Source organism: Hyaena hyaena, unplaced genomic scaffold (genome assembly GCF_003009895.1).
Source record: "Hyaena hyaena isolate Hyena2069 unplaced genomic scaffold, ASM300989v1 scaffold_628, whole genome shotgun sequence".
NCBI lineage: Eukaryota > Metazoa > Chordata > Mammalia > Carnivora > Hyaenidae > Hyaena > Hyaena hyaena.
In genome coordinates this window covers 535,648-556,850 of record NW_024081261.1, presented here as the reverse complement: position 1 = coordinate 556,850, position 21,203 = coordinate 535,648, and the positions used below count along the sequence as shown (strand labels likewise).

The window sequence follows — 21,203 nt, the reverse complement described above, 5'->3', positions numbered from 1 at the left end:
GGGACGAGGGCGGGACCTGAGCCACTTCTTCCCTCCCTTGGAGCCGCAGTCAAAAGCCTCAGTGGGGAGGGACGGGCCGCGCGGCTGAGCCCTACAAAACCCGCCCCGGGCGGGCTGGCGAGGCGAGCTTCACGGCCAGGCTCCCCAACCCGCGTCGCGCAAGGGACGCGGTGGCCGCCGAGCCTGCGGGTCACTGGGCGCGCCGGGGCTCCGAGCCGGCGCCCACCATGCGCCCCGGGACGGCGCGGAGGCCGCCCGCGCTGCTGCTGCCGCTCGTGTTGGTGCTCCTGGCCGCTGCGCCCACGACGGGCAAGGTGAGTGCGGGGCGGCGCGACCCACCCCCCAGCCCCGCGTGCCGGGGACGCGCGGGCGCCCGCCGCGGGGCGCAGTCCCTGAGTCCCTGCCCGGAGCGCGCGTGCCTGGGCGGGCAGCGTGGGGATGCGAGCGAGCGGGGATGCCGCGGGGAACAGGTGGAATGCGCTGGAAAAAGGCAGGTGGAAGAGGCGGGGAGCGAGCTTGTCTGGTTCCCTAGGAGTCAGGGATACTGGGGAAAGGCCTCCAGAGGTGCATGATAGATAGAGATGATAGATGGAGAGACAGAGATACAGAAAGACAGACAGACTGGCAGACGTGGGTAGATAATGGCCAGGGATGAGAACACCGGATGTGGAGACGCGCGATGTCACACTGGTGAATCAGAGCAGGCAGCATGGCCTGGCCGAAAGCACAGAGGGCCCCAGCGCTGACATTTCTTAGGTGTCACCTCACACTGAACTCTGACCTCTCTGGGGCTCAGTTTCCCCCTTGTTCAAACTGGCACTCCAGTGTTCCGTCAGTACTGTTGGGGAAAACTAGTGCTATCTGGGGAAAGTTCATAGCACCCTAGAAATAAAACTCATGTTAGCATGAATTCAGCAATCTGCCACTTTGATTTCCAGTCATAATTTGAGAGATCCCAGATTCCCTTAAATGCACTCCATACTTCTTATTCTTTGCAATTAATCACAAACTGGGTGTCCTCCAAACTGTTAGGATTCCTAGTTCGACTTACTCGATTTGAACTCGTGGACGTGAAATTTATCTTCTCAGATGCCTTCCGTGATTTTTACACGTAGAAAGTTAATCTGGGTGTTAAGGCAGCATAAGTGTCATTTCCAAGAATGAGCAGTTTTACAATTCCATGATTGACATTATAACTGGAAGTCAGTAGTCACATAAATAAACGTCACCTGTAAAGATCGTTGGAATCTATGACCACACATAATTTTTCTTTTCAATGAAGACACGCAAGATGAAGCAAAAACCCTCTTTGAGCATCTTCATACTTCTCCCCCTCCCTGTTTAAACACAGGCCATCCACTGACCACTTCATGTTTCTTTCTGGACATTTTCTAAGCATTTACATACACATAAATAGACCTACAAAGAACAAGTAATTTTATTGTTTTTTTTTCCAATTTATTTATTTATTTATTTATTTAGTTTAAGTTTATTTTGTGAGAGAAGGAGAAAGAGGGAGAGAGAGAGAGAAAAGGGAAAAGAAAAGAGGGAAAAGGGAGAGGGGCAGATAGAGGGAGAGGTAGAATCCCAAGCAGGTTCCGAGCTGCCAGCACAGAGCCTGACACGGAGCTCAATTTCACCAACCATGAGATCATGACCCTGAGCTGAAATCAAGAGTCAGGTGCTTCACCAGCTGAGCCACCTGGCCGTCCCTGTCCATGTTAGTATTTAAGATAGATTCACCTCTTTTTCTTTTTGCCCTGTTGCATGACTTTCCACAATATAGGAATATGCCAAAGTTAATTGAACCATCCCCCAATTAATTTAATTTTGGGTTATTTAGTGGTTTACATGCTAAAGGATTTTGTAAGCCGTGTAATCTCTTCACCTAGCTGCTTCTACAAAAATGCATTTTTATTAAAGTAGGAATGCCCAACCCAATACTTCTGAGCATGCTATAGTAATCTCATTTAAGTCAGTGTAGATTGTCTACCATCTTTAATCCAGGAGCAAGTAAGTCCAACAGGCAAAATACCTAAAGGAAGTATATGTTGTGCGAAGGCCTGAAGCAGAGGTCCAGAGCAGGATTTGCACATCCTTCTAGACTTCAAAGAAGAGAAGAGGTTGGGGAAGGGTGGAGAAAGAAGGATATGGAAAGGTCAGCCTGAAAAAGTGATGCTCTGTGATCATACAACCTCTAATTATACCAATTTTTAATTATGTTGTCATATTCCCTTATTGGTTTTTACATGTCAGATTTTTGTCTTGCATTTGGCCAAATCTTGGTGATTTCTTGCTGATATTACAATTAATTCATTTGTATTACTTTTCGTCACTTGAAGCAAGTCTTCGTTAAAATTTCTAAGAATTGTCCTTTCCATTGCACCTGCTGACTTACATAAAAAGTGTCATTAGAAACCATGAAATGTGTGTCAAGAAAAAGAATCGTAAGTTAACCAGTAACTGATCCAAAGAGTGCCAGCCAGCAAGGCTCCCTCCACAGGGTAACTCTGGCGTTGGGCAGGGCACCTGACCTCTCTGAGCCTCAGTTTCCTCATCTGTAAAATGAGGCTGAAACCCCTGGTGAGGCCAGCAGGTGAGATAATGAGTCAGGCCACGGAGCAGGGGGCAGTCTTCAGGGCCAACCATTTGTTGGCCTTCTAGAATTCAAGATCAGTAATGCCAGAATCCCCTGCTTTTTCAGGGGAGAAGCAGGGGCAGTTGCGGGGAGGGGGTGGTAGTGTCCAATTTCTATTAGAAATCTCTCAAACTCTAGATGTTAGCAAATAAGTCAAAACTTACAAAACTCATTGTATTTTTTGTAAAGGGCTAAACAAACATGGGGCCAAATAATGTGTAAGTGCAGGCTAAATTGAGCCTTTGGGCCATGGTTATTTATCAGCTTGGTGCTTCACTAGTTAAGAACATTATTTTGGTTTAAATATCTGCAATTCAATTTCAGCAGTTTTTCAAAACCGGGAGAGAGTAGTGCTGTTGACCCCACATTCTGAGTTCAGACAGGCTGGAACTGTCCACCCACACAGTTTGTTCCGAAATGCCCTGAGTGAAATCCCTCTGCTGCTCATGACACATCCAGTCCCAGGCCTGGCTGTTCAGTGCATCCTTCTGGGTCCACCGCCATTACCAGGCCCAGCTCAGCAACTTGAACCTGGGAGGCACATTGCTGTTGCCTCAGGCAATAGATTTAGGAGATGGGCTAGAGAGAGTTCCTCCTTTGGTATCTGCAGGTGAGGTTCACGATTTAGGTTAGTTTATTGTTCTTTTTGCCTTGAAATTCCAGACAGAGCAGAAATACAGCAAGCAAATATCCGGAGCTGAATAACAGCTGCATCTAGGGAAGATGCTTTCTCAACTGGTTTCATGTTTAAATTTTAAAAATGAAGTTGAAACAAAGAGTAGCGTAACAGACAACAATTTATTCATCCCTGAGATTAAGCAAGTATTAATAGGTTTTGACCTGTTTGTTCTCAGGCCTCTCTGTTTAGGGAAAACATTGATAGATAGATGATAGATAGATGATAGATAGATAGATAGATAGATAGACAGATGTATTCTTTGCCCCCTCTTTTGTGCATGGTTCTGTATTTCTATGTGTATATATATAGTGTGTGTGTGTGTGTGTGTGTGTGTGTGTTAGTCACCATGGAAAAATAAACATTTTTGTTTTGTGGTCCTTCAAATGCAGTAAATGGTTTCACATTCATCAGCTTGCTCCCCTCCATATTACAGTTTTGGATTTTACCCATGTTGATGCATATAGATGTGATTCATGTATACACATATGGATGTGATGGTTGATGCATAGTATCCCGTTATATAAATAAAGCGCAGTTGATTTTTCCATTCCCCCTGAGCATAGGAAGTTGGTTTCCATGGTTTAGTTTTCCCAAGTCAGGACAATGTAACGGCTCCAGGTAGGTACCATTGTGACAACTAGATGTGGAATTCCTAGGTAGAATTCAAAGAGAAAGCATATTTTAAAGTGCATTAGGAATTGTCAAACAGACTCCGAAACGGGGGGCGGGGGGGGGGCAGCAATGTGCCGGAGTGCCTGCTTCCCTACATCCTCAGCAAAACTTGGTGTGTTTCAATGTTAGTGGGTATGAAATAGGATCTTGTTTTGACCAGGGAGCTGGTGGGTCTTTTCATGGTTTCATTGGCAGTTTTTATGTACCTCGCAGTGAACTGAATGGAGAGATGGAGAGAGCTCTTTGCCTACTGATCTGTTGTGACCTTGCGCTTTTCCTTGCTAATAACTAGGAGTTATTTCTATATTTAGATGCCAAACTTTTGCCACTTAAATGTACAGCAAAGATTTCACTCCAATTTCTAATTTATCTTCAGTTAAGCTACTGGTGCCTTAACACAGAACTTTGTTTTTCACTATAATCTCAAACTTACCCATGTTTCCTTGATATTTTGTGTTTTGTGTCTCATTAAAGTAATCCTTTTCTTCCCTGAGATTATTAAAATGTTCTCCTATGTCAAGAAAAAGAAAGTTTTGTAATGTAACTCTTTTATATTTACGGCTCTTAATCCTGGAATTGGTTTTCTACTTAAGGAATATGATTTTATCTTTTTCCATATATATGATAAATTGTGCCAACATTATTTAGTGAACAGTCTGTTCTTTCCCTCCCTATTTTGTAGTGTTACATCTGCAAACATGTGTAGCAAACACTCATTCATATAGGAGTCTGTTTCTATTCATTTATGGGTTTGTTTATTTAGGGCTTTAACTTCTTGCTATGTTTTCAAGTTTTCTGTTTCTTTAATTTCTAAGTGTTTGATATTTTTAGTGCTATTGTATATGCGTTTTTCCTCCAAAATTCAATATCCTAACTGTCAAAGATGTAGCAAACATGGTTGAATTTTCTATTTTGACTTTAATCAAGTAACTCTGAATAGTTCAAATGCATTTAAGGCTAACAACTCCCCCCCCCAGACTGCTTTTACTGCACCACACATATTTTAATAAGTGGTATTTTAATATAATTAAATTCAGAATCCCTTCTAATTGATTTATTTATCCCATGGATTATTTAGATACTTATTTCTTAATTTCCAAATGGAGATTTTCTAGGTAATCTTATTTTTAATTGTGATAGAAACGATAGTCTGATAGCGTGTATATATATATATATATATATATATACACACACACACACACATATATATATATCTTTATCAATTAGGTCAAGATTTTTTAGTTATGTTATTTAACTTGTATGTGCACCTTTGTTTTTGATGTATCTGACTCAGTGCATATTGAATCTGAGAGTCTATAGTTTTCAGCAAATCTTCAAAATTCCCAGATATTCCTTTTTTATATTTCTCCCTCCCCACTCTCTCTATTCCTGGCATTCTTAGGATGCATCCTGGACCTTCTCATCTTTTTCCCAGTTCTCCTAACTCCTTATATGAGATGCCTTCTGTATGCCATTCAGATCCCCTGGGCCCCACCTTGCCCCTGGTCTATGGGCAACGACTTTCCCCAGCTGCCAGCTTGGCCACAGACTGGAACAGCCTCATGGTTCCTCTAGACTCTACTCATGGCTCCCTGTTGGACCTTAGAGGTACAGGGTATGAACACCTGTGGGGCAAATCTTTGACCAGTGGGTGATGGGAGCCAGTGGATAAATTCTCTTCCCGCCAACAGAACTGCCCTGAAAGGTAGAGATTAACCCAGACTGTCCACCATACCAGTCGTCAGCTGTACTTGAGACCAACTTGTAGCATACTCAGCTTCTGTGTCAGGAACTTCTTCCCCTGTGCTGCACCCTGTGAACCCTCCTCACACCTGTCTTTCACTTTTTAATTCTCTCTTCTGCTGTTTGGAAATTTCAGTAGATTGCTGTTTCAATATATTGTAATTTTCCGTGATGAAAAAACAAAATTCTGGATGGAGCCATTCAACATGGTTTGTAACTCCAGATCTATTAATTATCAGCTTTTAAATTTTTGTCTCGATTTCTTTATCTTAAAATGGAAGTAAGAGACTCACTTCAGGATTTTATGAGCATTAATACACTTAACACATATGTTACTATGCCTGTCACATAGTAATCAATAAATGAATCATAGTAATTCAATAAGTGTTAACTATGATTATTTTTATTCATTAAAGTTTAATTTCAATGACTGTTCTTTTTCAATGATTTCAAGGTCCGGGTCTGTCCTGTTTCTTCTGTGACTATTGATGATCACATGGGGAGACAATGTGAATGAGAAGTTTGGGGGAAATAAGAGCCTCCCCTCTCATCAGTCAGCCTGCACCACCTCCTCCATTTCACCGCACTGCTCACAGATTGGGGCTGCTGTATCCTGGGAGGAGAAAAACAGCAAAGTAGTTCTATGGCTCCCAGAAGAATTGTTTCCCACTAGAATAGACCTCTGCAGTAATGGCGTGGGTGGGGGAAGCGCCAAACATGTTTCCTTTCGTGTTCTCAGGGCCACCCTCCTCCAGGCCCTCCCACTGTCCACTTCCTCCAAACATTCTGACTTCCACTAGATGAGGTGGGGGGTCAAGGCCAATGTCAGCAAAGCCACCAGCTTCCTCTCTCAGCCGCCTCTCCCCCTCTAGGGAGAGTCTTCCTTCTTGAACATTTCTCTGGGGTTGTAGTAGCTGGTTTGTTTTCAGGCATGATTCCCAGAAAAACTGTGAATTAAATAAAATCTGCCTTTGCCTTTCCTTTATTATCTTTGCCCTATTACACAGAGCACAGTGATTACTGTCTGGTGTTAACTCTGAGCAAAGCTAACTTCGTTAAATATTGCGATTGATGAAAAAAAGAACCTCAAGCCTTTCATGTACGATTCTAACAACAGGGCTGTCTGGTTTGCAAATGGCCTGTGGTCCTTCATCCATGTGCCTTTGACCACGGAGCAAAAGAGTTTTGAAGATCAGGAAAAACACATGGTGCTCAGAGCATTTGTGTTCTACCAAGTTTATATCTGGTCTCAGCCTAAACTTTTTATTTTATTTTATTTTATTTTATTTTATTTTATTTTATTTTTTATTTTTTTAAATGTTTTTATTTATTTCTAGGAGAGAGAGAGAGAGAGAGACAGCGTGAGCAGGGGAGGGTCAGAGAGAGAGGGAGTCACAGACTGAAACAGTCTCCAGGCTCTGAGCTGGCAGTCAGCACAGAGCCCGACACAGGGCTCGAACCCACGAACCACAAGATCATGACCTGAGCGAAAGTCAGACGCTTAACCGACTAAGCCACCCAGGCGCCCCTCAGCCTAAACTTTTTAATCATAACAGACTTGCACTATAGGTTATTTATCTGACTACCATTTTCAGTTTCTGAAGCTAAGGAAACTGAGATCATATCAACTTCTTAACAGGGTAGACATCTTCCCTATCAGCCCAACCACCATGGCCTTGACCAGTTACTTAATCCCTCTGAATTATCTTCATCCCTAAAAATCAGATGAGAAAGACTCTTACTCCATGTTCTGTGTTTATCTCACAAGATCTCATTGCTGGCTCTTGTCTTCTTGAAACACCCATGCCAGTCTTTCCATCCCTCTTGGGATTCCTTCTGCAACTGCCAGTTAAGGCCTCTGGTTCCAGATAGATTTTCTAGCCAAGAGTGAGTTAAAGTATATTGGCTCTATAGTTTTCCACTTTGTAGGCTTTCCTAAGTTCAGATAAAGTAAGTACCAGTGCCTGTAGAAATGTACCGTGAGCCACAACTATGAGCCACGTGTGTAACTTTTAGTTTTTCAGTAACCACATTAAAAAATAAAAAGGTCAAATTAATTTTTTTAATGTTTTTTATTTATTTCTGAGAGAAAGAGAGAAACAGTGTGAGCAGGGGAGGGTCAGAGAGAGAGGGAGATACAGAATCTGATACAGGCTCCAGGCTCTGAGCTAGCTGTCAGCACAGAGTCTGACGCAGGGCTCGAACCCATGAACTGTGAGATCGTGACCTGAGCTAAAGTCAGACACTTAACCGACTGAGCCACCCAGGCGCCCTGAAACAGGTCAAATTAATTTCAGTGTATTTCACTTATCCCAATGCATTCATAATTTTATCGTTTCAACATGTAATCATTGTCAGAAACACTAGTAGATATTTTACAATCTTTTTCCCATATTAAGTTTTCAAAACCTAGTGTCTATTTTGCATTTCTAGAACATCTTAATTCAGAGTATCTACATTACATTTCAAATGTCTGTAGCTACATGAGGCCACCATCCTCGTAGCACAGATCCACATAGGTGGTATCCAGATATGAGGGGGAGATATAGTCCATAAGGCCATATCTTTGAATGGAGCATATTTTGTCTGCTTGTTTGTCATAAGAAATAAACACATGTCAAAGGGTGCTTGGGTGGCTCAGATGGTTGAGCCACCAACTCTTCATTTCGGCTCAGGTCATGATCTTGTGGTTCGTGAGATCGAGCCCTGTATCAGGCTCTGCACTGACAGCATGGAGTCTGCTTGGGGTTCTCACTCTTCTTCTAAGTGCCCCTAGCACTTGCTCTCTCTCTCTCTCTCTCTCTCAAATTAAATAAACTTAAAAAAAAAAAAGTAAACACACATTAAACTGACAAACTACAATTAAAGACACTAAGTCAGCATGGATTGTACCTAACTATCTGCACAACTTTTCTCCAGAAAATCAAGTTAGTCAACTTTGGCCATCATGCTTAAAGCTGTGTGAATTACCACTTGTACATATTTGATTTTATCGTGCCATTATCAAAATATGAGTAAGGTGTGTATACGAAGAGTTGAAAACCCATCACAAAACAGTGAACATTTGGCAAAAGGAAAAGAGAGAAGGAGAAATACATTAAAACCCAACGTGCCACACCTTGCCTTTCAGCTTGAACTCTAAACTAATTTATCACTACAACTTAACCAAGCAAGGGGTTTAGTCTTCCCTTAAACAAGTCACTTCCGAAACCATCTGTTTTTCTTTTCTAAAAATGGTGGTACTATACCTATTGCAGATAGAGTATTCAACACAATGCCCAGCTTTTATAGTCTAGCTACAATTATATTACTATTATCATTATTATTATTATTGAAATCAGGAAGGAGATAATATGATAGAGACATAGGCATGTGTCCTAGGTACTGGCGATTCACTGATAAACAATCTTCATTCCTGGCTATGGTGGGATAGCATATCCAGGGGAATAGGGGAGAGAAACAAGACCTGTAAACAAACATATAGCTATAGATTGTGGTACCTGCTAGGAGAGAATAGGATGTGGTGATGGAGAAGGGGAGCCTTCACCGTAACTAGAGGTCAATGGGGAAAACCTTTCTGAGGAACTGGCTCACATAACCCATGAGCCTTACATGGGGACTCGGGAATGTAGGAAGCACTGAGGAACATGGTCCAGGCCAGGGTTGTCAATAGTGGAGAAAGGTGAGATGCTTCTAATTTTATGGCTTCTGGGTTGTCAAAGAATAAAACCAAGGCCAACAGAAATTTTACAAAAAGAAGAAGAAAATCCCTGGGTTAATTTAGTCACCATGCTGGAACACTAATGCTGGGCATTTTGCTAGAAGTGGGGCAGGCAATGGGAAGCAGGGAGTCAGAGGAGGCAGGGTCATGATGGTTGTGCTAATTAAGGATGGGAGACCGGTCCCTGGATAAGATGGAATAAGTCCACAGGACTGTAGTTTTAATGTTTGCACTTAACAAATTCATATTTTAATAAAAGAGGCCAGGTAGTGTGTTTATGCTATTCACAAGTTGTTGCATTAGTAACAGATGAGTAATGAATTCACACTGCAACTTGGTAACGGGCCGACGTGTAAAGTGAGGTGCTGAAAATGTTCTTTCATTACTGTTGACTTGTCTCTGTCATCCTCTCCTCAACCTCACTGGGACACATATGGATTTGCCAAATGTGGCTGTGAGGCCCAGGGCAAGAAGGTAAAGGTGGGCCAAAGAGCCATTGTCCCAGCTGACATTGGTTCGGGCCAGAGCGGGCTCTAATCCAGGGAAAAATGAAACCCAGTTAAGGCCCTGCCAGCAGGAGGTGAAGAGCCCCTCGTTCATAGGACCCACAGCACTTCCTGTCGCGCTGGCTAGAAAGGCAGAATGTCACAGCGGGCAGCTCCTTCCCAAACCGTCCCAACTGAAATCTGCATATTAATCAGCTCCACAGTTGATTCCTGAGTACAGTATTGTCTGAGAACTGTGCCAGCCTTGGTAAGGACTCTGGAGGGTCCCTCAAGATGCAATGGGATGGTACTGGAGAGTTTCGAAAGAACTGTGACATGATCTCTATTTTAAAGATCTGTGTGACTGTCACACAGTGGAGGTTGACTGTTCCCTTGGGAATCTAGCCTGTGACAAAGCAGGAAGCAAGTCTTGGTGTTTTTCTCTGGATTCTGGTACCTTGGCAGTCAGAAAGAGAAATTGAGGAGAACCAGTCCAAATCAACAGAGCAGTTGCTCAGTCTGTCCCCGTTAATTGATTCAGTGCAATTAATTCAATACTCATTTATGTGCACGGAAAGGAAGGTTAAAAATCTATTCTGATGTCCTGTATATACAATATCAGTCAGGCTATCAAAACAATATTTCCACATATCATTGTAGGTGGTATATATGTGTGTGTACATATGCACACATAAATACACATTTAAAGAGTATTTGATATTCTCAGTATTTTGGTATTATTGCAGTGAGATAATGGTTTAAAAAAAGTATAATCCTCAGACCTATGTAAGATAAAATTGAATAAAGATCTTTTATGACAATAGTTTTGGGGTAAGTTAGGAATTTTCCATTTTTAATCTTTAAGATTGATGTTGACTAATTAGATTGTATCTCCAAATTCATTCCTTAAAGAAGTGATCCCAGTGTTTAAAAATGAGTTCAAGTGTATTTAGAAACCTTGGGAAGATTTGTCATTATGTAGACAAAACAGTCAGGTCACTGGATTTTTTTCCCACCAGGATATTTTGCTGTTACATGAACTTCTCAAGGAAATATCCTACAAGTGAGGTTGAGAAATTTATAATATTTTTCCTTGAATCTAATGTCAAAGCATGTCTGGAGAGACCCAAAACAACAATATTGTATTTGTTTGACTAGATGATAGGATAATTTTATTCTGTTTATTTATGTATAATATCAGGAAAGCTGAAGCATTCCTATGCTGGCTTTAAAAAAAAGTTTTATGTGTTGTTCAAAACCTGGACAATGTCTAAAAGTACCAACATAAATGTAAAAATAAAAATTACCTATAATCATATTACCCATAGATGATTACTGATAACATTTTGGTCTATTCTGTACCACGTTATTTTTTTATTCTCCTCTTTTCACCTAACAATGGGCTGGTGAAAATTTTCTGAGGTATTAATTATTACAAGTATCATCTCAAGATGTCTACAAAGCCCTTCATTGTAAGTTAGTACCAATAACTTTTTTAAGTAATACCTTCCCTTTGAGTTTTTTTGGTTATTTCCAATTGTTTAGAAATAAAGCTACCATGGAAACTCCTTGAGAACAAACATTTTCTAAGATCATATTTTAAATAATTTTGTGTGTAGATGCTTTCTTATCAAAGGTCTGCTTTTGCGCATTTCTGAGTAAGATAAGAAGGCAGTATCATTTGTGATTTACAGGTAAGGGTCTGACCTAAGAGAACTCATCAAATTAATGGAGGAAGTAGGTTTTAGTCTTGTGAGTTCTGGGGGTGCCTGTATGGCTCAGTCAGTTAAGCATCCGACTCTTGATCTGGGCTCAGGTCATGATGATCTCACGGTTCGTGAGTTCAAGTCCTGCATCGGGCTTTGCACGACAGCATGGAACCTGCTTAGGATTCTCTGTCTCCCATGTCTCTCTCTATCTCTCACTCTCTCTCTGCCCCTACCCTATTCTCTCTCTCTCACTTTCTCACTTTCTCAAAAATAAATAAACTTAGAAAAAATATAGTTTTAGAATTGGGAGTTCTGGTTATTTCAGCTCTTCAGTAGGACTCTTTCTCACTAAAAACTTCTCAGATGATTGAAAAGGAGTGTCATATGTCACTTTACTCATTATTTAAATAACTAAGCACTATTTGAGATAGGATGATTGTTAAAATGCTTTGGTTATTTGGAAAGAACTGATTTCTGAAACTATACCCTTTTACAATCAAAACATCAATGAAATACTTTCACTTCCTGTGGTCTTACTCGTCTCTGCAATCTAGAAAGAGCTGGATGTATTTCCATGTTGCTTGCCCTACTGGCCTCCTGGAAGACATGCGTTAATGTCTTATTCATAACACATATGGATCCAACTCTTGGCAGGACCATTAGAATTATTAGTCCTCAATGAGTGTTTTTGGAACAGGACCAACATTGTATTTTCAACACTACAACTAAAAAGGCAATAAAGAATTAGTAGACTCTTGAATCCTTTGGCACAAGAATAAAAACAAAGCATTTATTTTCCAGGTGAAATGTTGAGTGCATCATTCATTAATTCAGCAGGATGCTGAGAACAAAGGTAGATAAAACCCAGAAGGCCCATCCTACCCTCACGGAGCATGCCACCAAATGAGGGCTTTAGGTAAGGATACAGGCAATAACAAGAAAGTTAGATATGCTATAACAGGGTACATATGGGAAAGCAAATGTTGAGTGGAGTTGAGAAGGAAGACTAAAGATCGGTTAAATGTACAGAAGAGTGAACACGTGGGCGTTATGGTGTAACAGCCATAAATTGTGGAACAACGATGGAGCCAGAAAGTGCAGGATTCTGGTGGCTTGAAAGCACAGCTCATCTTCAAAGAAAAGTACTTAAGACTATTGGGGTGAGTGCAGAAAGCAGCATGTACAGTTACTGGTAATACTTGGATCGGCTTCCAGCCCCACTGCTTCCAGAGCCCATGTTAGCGTTTAGGTAGCGGTAGTAAGTAATGTTACACACGCCGACGGGATTATCTCTTACGTTGCCATGTTAGGCAAAAGCATTCCTGCAAACCCTTCCCAATAGTGAAAAAAGACCCTAAGAACAGTACTGTATCTGAAACCTCGCCAGGTAAGTTTCCTACTGATTGCAAGCTAGAGTACAGGCCCGTGCAGGAACCGATGTTCCCTAAGGCCGCGCGTACGCTGGAGAAAACCAACAGGTAGATGTATCGGCTCTGCATGTGCCTGTCCTGTGCCCATGGACCCTCAAATCTTCTCCCCGCTGTGACCTGCTGAGGCCTCTCAGAGACAAAGCGTTCAGAACCCATGTGACCTGAAGGAGCAGCATCCCCAGCGCCCTGGAGAGCAGTCATGGAGGCAAGGACATCCAGAACACCCCGCCATTCAAGAGATATCATTCAAGGCAGCAGTATGCCCTCCCCCCACCCCCATCCTATGCCAGAAGAAGGTCACTATTGTGACAGTTTGGGGCAAGTCACTTGAATTCCAAGACTCTCCATTTCCTCCATCATAAAACGTGGTAGATAAAACCTATCCCTCCTCTTTCCAGAAATAATATAATTGAACACATTTTGCATTGTACAAATGCCAAGTAGTATTGAGACAGGAATGAATTTCAATCTCAGCAAAGCAATAGTCCAAATGTTTCTTATACTCATTTAATTCTCCTGTTATTTTGTGACTCAGTATCAACTTCCTGGAATGTATTAAGGAGTATCTTCTTTTCAAAAATATTATTCAGTGCATTCTTTGCTGCTGGTATTTTCTAATAACATTATTTGGAAGCATCAGCAGAAATGGCATCCTCCCTGAGCACTGTCCCCGTTAAAAAATGAGCAGTGTGTTTACCTTACATCACCCCATGTAAATACTGATGCTAAAATTCGTCCAGTGATTCCATTGCTTTTATGGTGACTTGCCAAATACCTCGCCTAAAACACCTGTTAATTATAGAGATAACTCTGGGTAACATTTAATACTAAAAATTTGGCCCTTTCTTATCTTTCAAATATAGGCTTTTGGGCATAAGTTTTCAAGAGAAGCCATGAACCAGCTCTGGCATACAGCCTCCCTCAGATTCCACTAATGTGTAATCGGCAGCAACAGGGTTGAAAGTGTAAATTCACTTGGTGCACATTCACCGAACACCTGCCTTAAGGACAGTACACTATGCTGAAGACACTCCCAGAATATCCTTAAATTTTTTAAAATTTTTTAATGTTCATTTATTTTTGAGAGAGAGTGCAAACAGGGGAGGGGCAGAGAGAGAGGGAGATACAGAATCCGAAGCAGGCTCCAGGCTCTGAGCTGTCAGCATAGAGCCAGAAGCAGGGCCCAAACCCATGACCTGGGAGATCATGACCTGAACCGAAGTCAGATGTTTAACCAACTGAGCCAACCAGGTGGCCTTCCAAAGATCCTTTAAAGAGGATGGCTCCTGGGGAAGTTTGATAATGAAGCCACTGGAACTAATGATCAGATTAACTGAGCAAAAATACTTTTTCGATGCTGATCTTTTTTTCCTAACAATAAAAGTAATATATGCCCATTTGTGAACATTCAAGATATATAGATAAGCATATTTTTATAAAGCACTCATAGTAAAAGAACCTAGGGGTAGCCAGTGTAAATATTGTGGTATAGTTTTATAAAAATGAGATCCTATGATATAAGGCATTTTTGTATCTACTTTTTTGACATTATATTATTTATTAAACATCTTTTAAAAATGATGGCGGGGCACCTGGGTGGCTCAGTCAGTTAAGCATCCAGCTTCGGCTCAGGTCATGATCTCGTGGTTCATGGGTTCAAGCCTTGTGTCAGGCTCTGTGCTGACAGCTCAGAACCTAGAGCCTGCTTCAGATTCTATGTGTGTGTCTCTCTCTCTCTCTGCCCCTACCCTGCACACGTTCTGTCTCTCAAAAAATAAATAAACGTTAAAAAAGATTTTTTAAAAAATGATGACATACTATTCATCATGTTTATATACCATGTTTAGGGTTTTTTAGCCTAAATTTTTGATATAATAAACAAAGCTATGATGAATTCTTGCCCATATATTTTTTTGTAATAGGCTTATATAGTAAAATTATTCATTAGATCAACTGGTATGATTTTTTATTATTTTTTTTAACCACAGGTTCTACTTGTCAAGTGACAGACACAGTTTTAATACTAGTAAGCAAAAAGAAAGCAAAATCATGCCAAATCCTATCACGGAAATATAACTAGAGATAACATTTTAATATATATTCTATCATCTTTTTTTTTACTTAATCCAAAATATGATTTGATGTATGATGTGAGCCCAATTTAACTTTTTTAAATTTCCCAAACTAGTCAATTTTGCCCACATTATCTTTATGATAATCTACCCATTCCCCCATTGACTTCTAGTGATCTCAGCTCTGCTCAAAAATGAACCAAAAGAATATCTTGGATAGAGCCAGGGTTTTCTTAGAACACAGAACTGAAGATGAGATGTGTGGCTAATGGCCACAAATAAAATATGGATTTTGCCAGTTATTTTCTTTGTTATAGACCTAGAGTCAGTCTTGCATTAGATAAAGACTCTCATCTCAACCCGCTCACCATTTCACAGTGCCTTTTCAGCCCTCACCCTTAGCTCCAAATCTGGAAGAAGATAGGCTCAAAGACTCCCCCCCCTACTCATTACCATAGGGCACCTCATTGGTTTTAAGCCATTCCAGGCATTTGGAGCATTTCCGAGCAATGTGCCTAAGAGCAAAAAAAAAAAAAAAAAATTTTCTCCCAATACCACTCCATTTATCTCCTCTTGCTTTCCTCCCCCATTTTTATGACCTTCCAGCAGGTGACAGTTGGACTTAGAATCTCTTAGACTTTTTTCTAGGTTTCTGGAAGGCCAGTCTGCCTTAAACCATGCATCGAAATTAAACTAGATTGATTTCCCTACATCAAGTTGTGCAGTAACCTGGTAAGCATGACAGTAAAACCTCAGTAGATTGGATAATGACTGCATTATAACCTCAGAAGCAAATACAGCCACAAAAAAAATCAAATGGAAATAAAGAAAAGACCTTAAGACTCACGATTTTGTAAAGGAGGAAAACGTTGGGAATTTTGACCTACACCTATTGAAACAAAATGTCACCTGGACCTTTTTGAACCTCATCATACATAGGACTCCTGAACTTTTTATCTAATCAGGTTAGCATGAGTGCAAAGTGTTTAACATGTTCTGATGTAAAAACAGAAGATGAATACTAATTCCTCTTAACATCCCTCCACTAACATACTGTAAATGATTTACTTGGGAATCTATTTCAATAAAGTTCACCTTCAGGAAGTAGCAGACAGAGAAGCTTCATGAAAACCAGACTTGTTTTCACATTGAATCTGCTGTGCTTTTTCATTTGGATAAATCACTGACTTGCTCTAAATAGAGTGGGATCTTTGTTGTTGTTTTTATAAGCTTTTCTTGGCCTAGAATTTTCCTGTTTATTCACTATGAGGAAGAGCGTGCTTTGTGTTTCCAACACAGGAGTGGTGGTTCCTAGTCCAATAGGCGTGTTGAAGGTGATGATCTACATCCGAATCACCACGACGAGCTCTGTCCCCTATGGGGTGATCCCCAGTGGTCTGTATCAGGGGCTTTCTGGAGAAGTACAACTGAGCACAGCTGTGCATCAGAATAAAATTAAGGGATTCTTAATTACATTCATATTTTCTCCCTGAACTCTTAAATCCATCATTTATCACCATCTTTACTATGAGGACCTTTGGCCCCTGCAAAACTTTTTCACAGAGACAAATGTATTTGAGATGATAGTTAGAAAGTCAGTCTTTGCATAACTCATGCCACCCAGAATCCTCTGCGTGGCCCTGGATGAGTTGGTGAACTTTGTTTTCCTTATTTGTAAAAAGAGGATAACAGTATAAACCCATAGGCTCATATATATGATAATAATTAAATACAATGATGTCTGTAAACGCTTAGCAGCGTGCCTAGCATGTTAGGTGCTCAGTAGGCATTTGTGGTGGTGAAGGGTGATTTTGGCCAGTATTTCACCAAAGCTTCATCTGGCTTCTACCTACTAGAACCCAGCAGTCAAAAGACTGTACACTTTGCTTTACAGTCTCTTGTTGTACAACTGAGAGATCAACCAGGCTATTCATTTTTTAATATGAAATCCTGATGATATCACCAGGTCTTTGTTTTAACTTTTTATTTCAGTTTACCAACAGGAATAAACATAAATTAGAATCGTTCCTAATGACATTGGATTCACAGACATTGGACTTTTTGAAAGATTTGACTTTTGAACACACGTGAAGTAATTTCCGCATAAATAGATTCTTGAGTGTTATGCATTTCCAAAGGAAATAGAGTGGTTCTGTTTGTTTGCTTGCTTGCTTTGCCATTTTTTTAAGATTTGGAAGTACATATATAAACATGTTGGATGGTTCTGCTTAAAATAAGCATTTGGGGCCAAAGAGCCAGGGATAATGTGACCCGCATAAGAACAAGGTAAATCTGGGGAATTTCTGAGAACCTGGTGGCCCAGGAACATCTGAATGTTCCAAGCAGAGATCAGACCAAAGTAGTGGGTGGTAATAAGGGAGACACAGATCAGAATGTTGTTGTTGTATTTTTTATGTTTTATTTATTTCTAGGAGAGAGAGAGAGACAGCATGAGCAGGGGAGAGTCAGAGAGAGAGGGAGACACAGAATCGGAAACAGACTCCAGGCTCTGAGGTGTCAGCACAGAGCCTGACGCGGGGCTCGAACCCACGAACCGTGAGATCATGACCTGAGTGAAAGTCGGACGCTTAACCGACTAAGCCACCCAGGCGCCCCGGGAGACACAGATCAGAAGGCTCATTAGAATTCATCAGACTTCAGACTTTAAGTCAGGCCAGGTAGAAGATTGACTCAAACTTGGTGGTTATCAAACCTGGCCAGAAGAACCTAAACAAAGAGGAGACAGTATGTCTAAGGTCAACAGGGGGGCAGATGGAAACCAGGTGACACCAGAAAATAGAGTGTCCTGGGCATCTGCTCTTTTTTCCTGACCTCTGTCCTGTCCCCCTCTGGTGGCAGCGTGTTGATTTTACTTGAGGGAACTGTCATCCCCTCATTGCCAAGGGCGTGGGCACATGATCTCAGCTGAGCCAGTAAGTGCCCTCCCCCAGGAATTTGGATCTTCCACTGAAAATGCAAGGAGCTTATTCATCCTGACAGCGGTGCCCTGAAAAACTTTCCGTTAGTTTTTGTACCTTGATCCTCACAACGGCCCTGAGGCTGGTCTTTTCTGAGGCCTGTTTATTTAACTTTTCTTCAACTTCTGTGTGCTGCCCCATGTCATTCCAACAAATTCCTCTTTTATCATTGAGTTAGCCTAAATAATTTCTGTTGCTTGCCACCAAAGAACGCTGGCAAGGATTCAGGAATCCAGACAACAGTCTGGCCAGCAGAACTGGTGGGTCAGCAACCTTCTCCCCTGACCAAGAAGCCTCTTATATTAACATGTGAGGAGAGAGTTACCCTCAGGAGCAACAAATTCAGGCCAACAAGTACACATGGGTGAACTCTCGCTAGGAAACTGATCTGGCAGTTGCCCAAGATGGACTGGGGGAATGTGAGAACTGAGTTACTGGTTAATCATTGCTTATCACCAAATTATGAGGCACTTTCTGTTTTGAATGCATCTAGCATGAGTGCCAGCGCAGGTAACATCAAGGTTGACTCAATCAATCTATAAAAGAAATGGTAACTATCGAAATATTATCTCTTCCCAGAAGTTGTAACTTGGAATAACGACTTGACTTGGACCCTCATCAAAGTAATGTCACTTGCCAGCTTGATTTCCGTCCCCTGTCTTGCTCATCCAGGCCCCTTGAACAGCTATGGTCCTTACCTTTTGTACCAAGAGGGATCTGGTCAAAATTTTTGCTGCACGCTATCCTTTGGCATTCATTTCTAAGTCTATTGTCACAAAACATGTCTTTTCGCTTTGTAAGGCCTGTCTTTTCTTCACCAGCAATAATTTTTTTTAGCTGCTTTAAACAATTTAATTTGAACATGTTTGAAGGTCATACACAATACCAAACAAAGCAAATAAAGCATTTGAAAGTACATGAAACAAATCTAGGGGCATCTGGGTGGCTCAGTCGGTTAAGCGTCAGACTCCGGCTCAGGTCATGATCTCACGGTTCGTGGGTTCGAGCCCCGCGTCGGGCTCTGTGCTGACAGCTAGCTCAGAGCCTGGAGCCTGTTTCGGATTCTGTGTCTCCCCCTCTCTCTGCCCCACCCCAGCTCATGTTCTGTCTCTCTAGGTCTCAAAAAAAAAAAACTACTAAAAAAAAAAGAAAAGAAAAACTCTAACCCTGTTTTTTTCATTATGCACATCTTGGAAGAACTCTCTCTAAACTGGTGTCCACATTCTTTTTTTTTTTTTTTTTTTTTAAATTTATTTCTGAGAGAGAGAGAGACAGCATGAGCATGGTAGGGTCAGAGAGAGAGGGAGACACAGAATCTGAAGCAGGCTCCAGGCTCTGAGCTGTCAGCCCAGAGCCCGATGCGGGGCTCGAACCCACGAACTGTGAGATCATGACCTGAGCCGAAGTCAGACGCTTAACTGACTGAGCCACACAGGTGCCCCCTGGTGTCCACATTCTTGACCCTTACTCTGCATAGCTGTTCCATTGGACTTTTGACATTAGGTTGAATTTGTTTTTGAGAAGTGGATCCAGTCAACCAAATTGTAAAAAATGAAGAGCTTCTGGCCAAATGCAAGGTTTAGTTGATTACTGATTAAATGGAGAATGAGTATCTTGAGGTGTTTTACCCCAGGGCTCTCAGCCATTACCCCAGGTGGTTAGTACTGGGTGCTGGTAGTCTGTGTACAAAGATCACATAAAAATCGCCTATGGCCTGGTTGACTTCTAGCTGTCTGAGAGAAAGCCATGTTTGCTCTTATGTATATGGTGAACCAGTCACTACTACTGGGGGAGCAATATAAAAGTAAGCTTAAGATCGTGTGTTCATCTTCAAATATAAAAAGGATGTATTATATTTCATGTGTCAGCAGGCGGCGCAGCAGTTTTCCCCCATTCCCATCATTCTATTACTGGTTTTGCCTTTTATGTGTATTTGGCCCTTTTGAGACTCGAGGGTGAGGCCCTACTCCATGTGCAATTATAGCCCCGACAGAAAAGGGTGAATATTGCCCATCAGTAGACAGGGAAGAAGTACAAAGAGAAGTGAAATTCAGAAGGAAAGCCTTTGACCACTTCTCATACTTGTGTCTGTGTAATAGTCCTTTGTGGAGCTTATTTTAAAAGGCAGATTTCTTGGCAAGAATCCTCATGCTGTGGCCTGAGAATCTGCACTCATCACATCTCAGATGATTCTGGGTTTTACTAGGGAGCAAGCAGGCTTCCCTGTTTGTGATTTTAATATAATTGATATACCATGCGGGAAGTATAGACTATCCATTTTTGAGAGGTATTCTATGAGATAAAATATCCTTGTTTCAGGACACAAATGAAGAATAATAAAGCTTCCCTTCCTAATTCTTTTTTCATAACTCAACTTTGAGAATCATATTAATATTTACCTTATAGATTCACTTTGCCATGTACTCATGTTAATTATTCAGTTATGTTTTGGACAATGCAAAAATCTATATGAATCTATGTAACAAGTTGTGTAATAATTAGGCTTTATTGTGTGAAGGCTGAAGAAAAATACAATTAATTTAATTGGAAATAAAAGCTAGTGTTTGATCATCAATATAATTCACTATAGAAAACAGGTGCATCGTAGAAAAGCCTCCAGGCAAACATATATTCAAAAATCAAACTGTATTGTTAAATTATATCCTCCAAAAATGTTTGAACCCATCAAGAAATAAGCATTTAAGAATCAGCCCTATATATAGTACTTACGGTGTCTTAAACACACTTGGCAGGAAAAGTAATACATCAGTACTATCAATACAGAGCCAGAATGTAGAGAGAATGAAGAAAATTTAGTTTTTGTGCTTGTCAATAGGACAGACAATTCCACTGGAAGTAGCTAGTTAGAAACTACTTGGAATGGCTGCTCTCATTGAAGGTCTTCTCACTTATTCGACATTTTCAAGATATTTTCAGTACACACGGTGAAACTATAGGTGCCTGGCAATGCATTTCTTCCATCCTGTAATCATGACAGCACTTTGCGTTTACAAGCCCCGTGCATGGTACCCAGGATAAGAGTGATTCCCCATCTTCATGCAGCAGGGATCCCAGC

General features: G+C 41.1%; 1 protein-coding gene across 1 annotated transcript in view; it reads left to right on the top strand.

Moving 5' to 3' along the window:
- Window positions 1–227: 227 nt before the first annotated feature.
- Window positions 228–21,203, top strand: part of COL4A3 (collagen type IV alpha 3 chain) — a 136,128-nt gene continuing 115,152 nt past the window's right edge. The window contains exon 1 of the mRNA XM_039257611.1: window positions 228–314. Coding sequence (XP_039113542.1) covers window positions 228–314 — 87 coding nt within the window. The remainder of the gene's footprint in view (window positions 315–21,203) is intronic.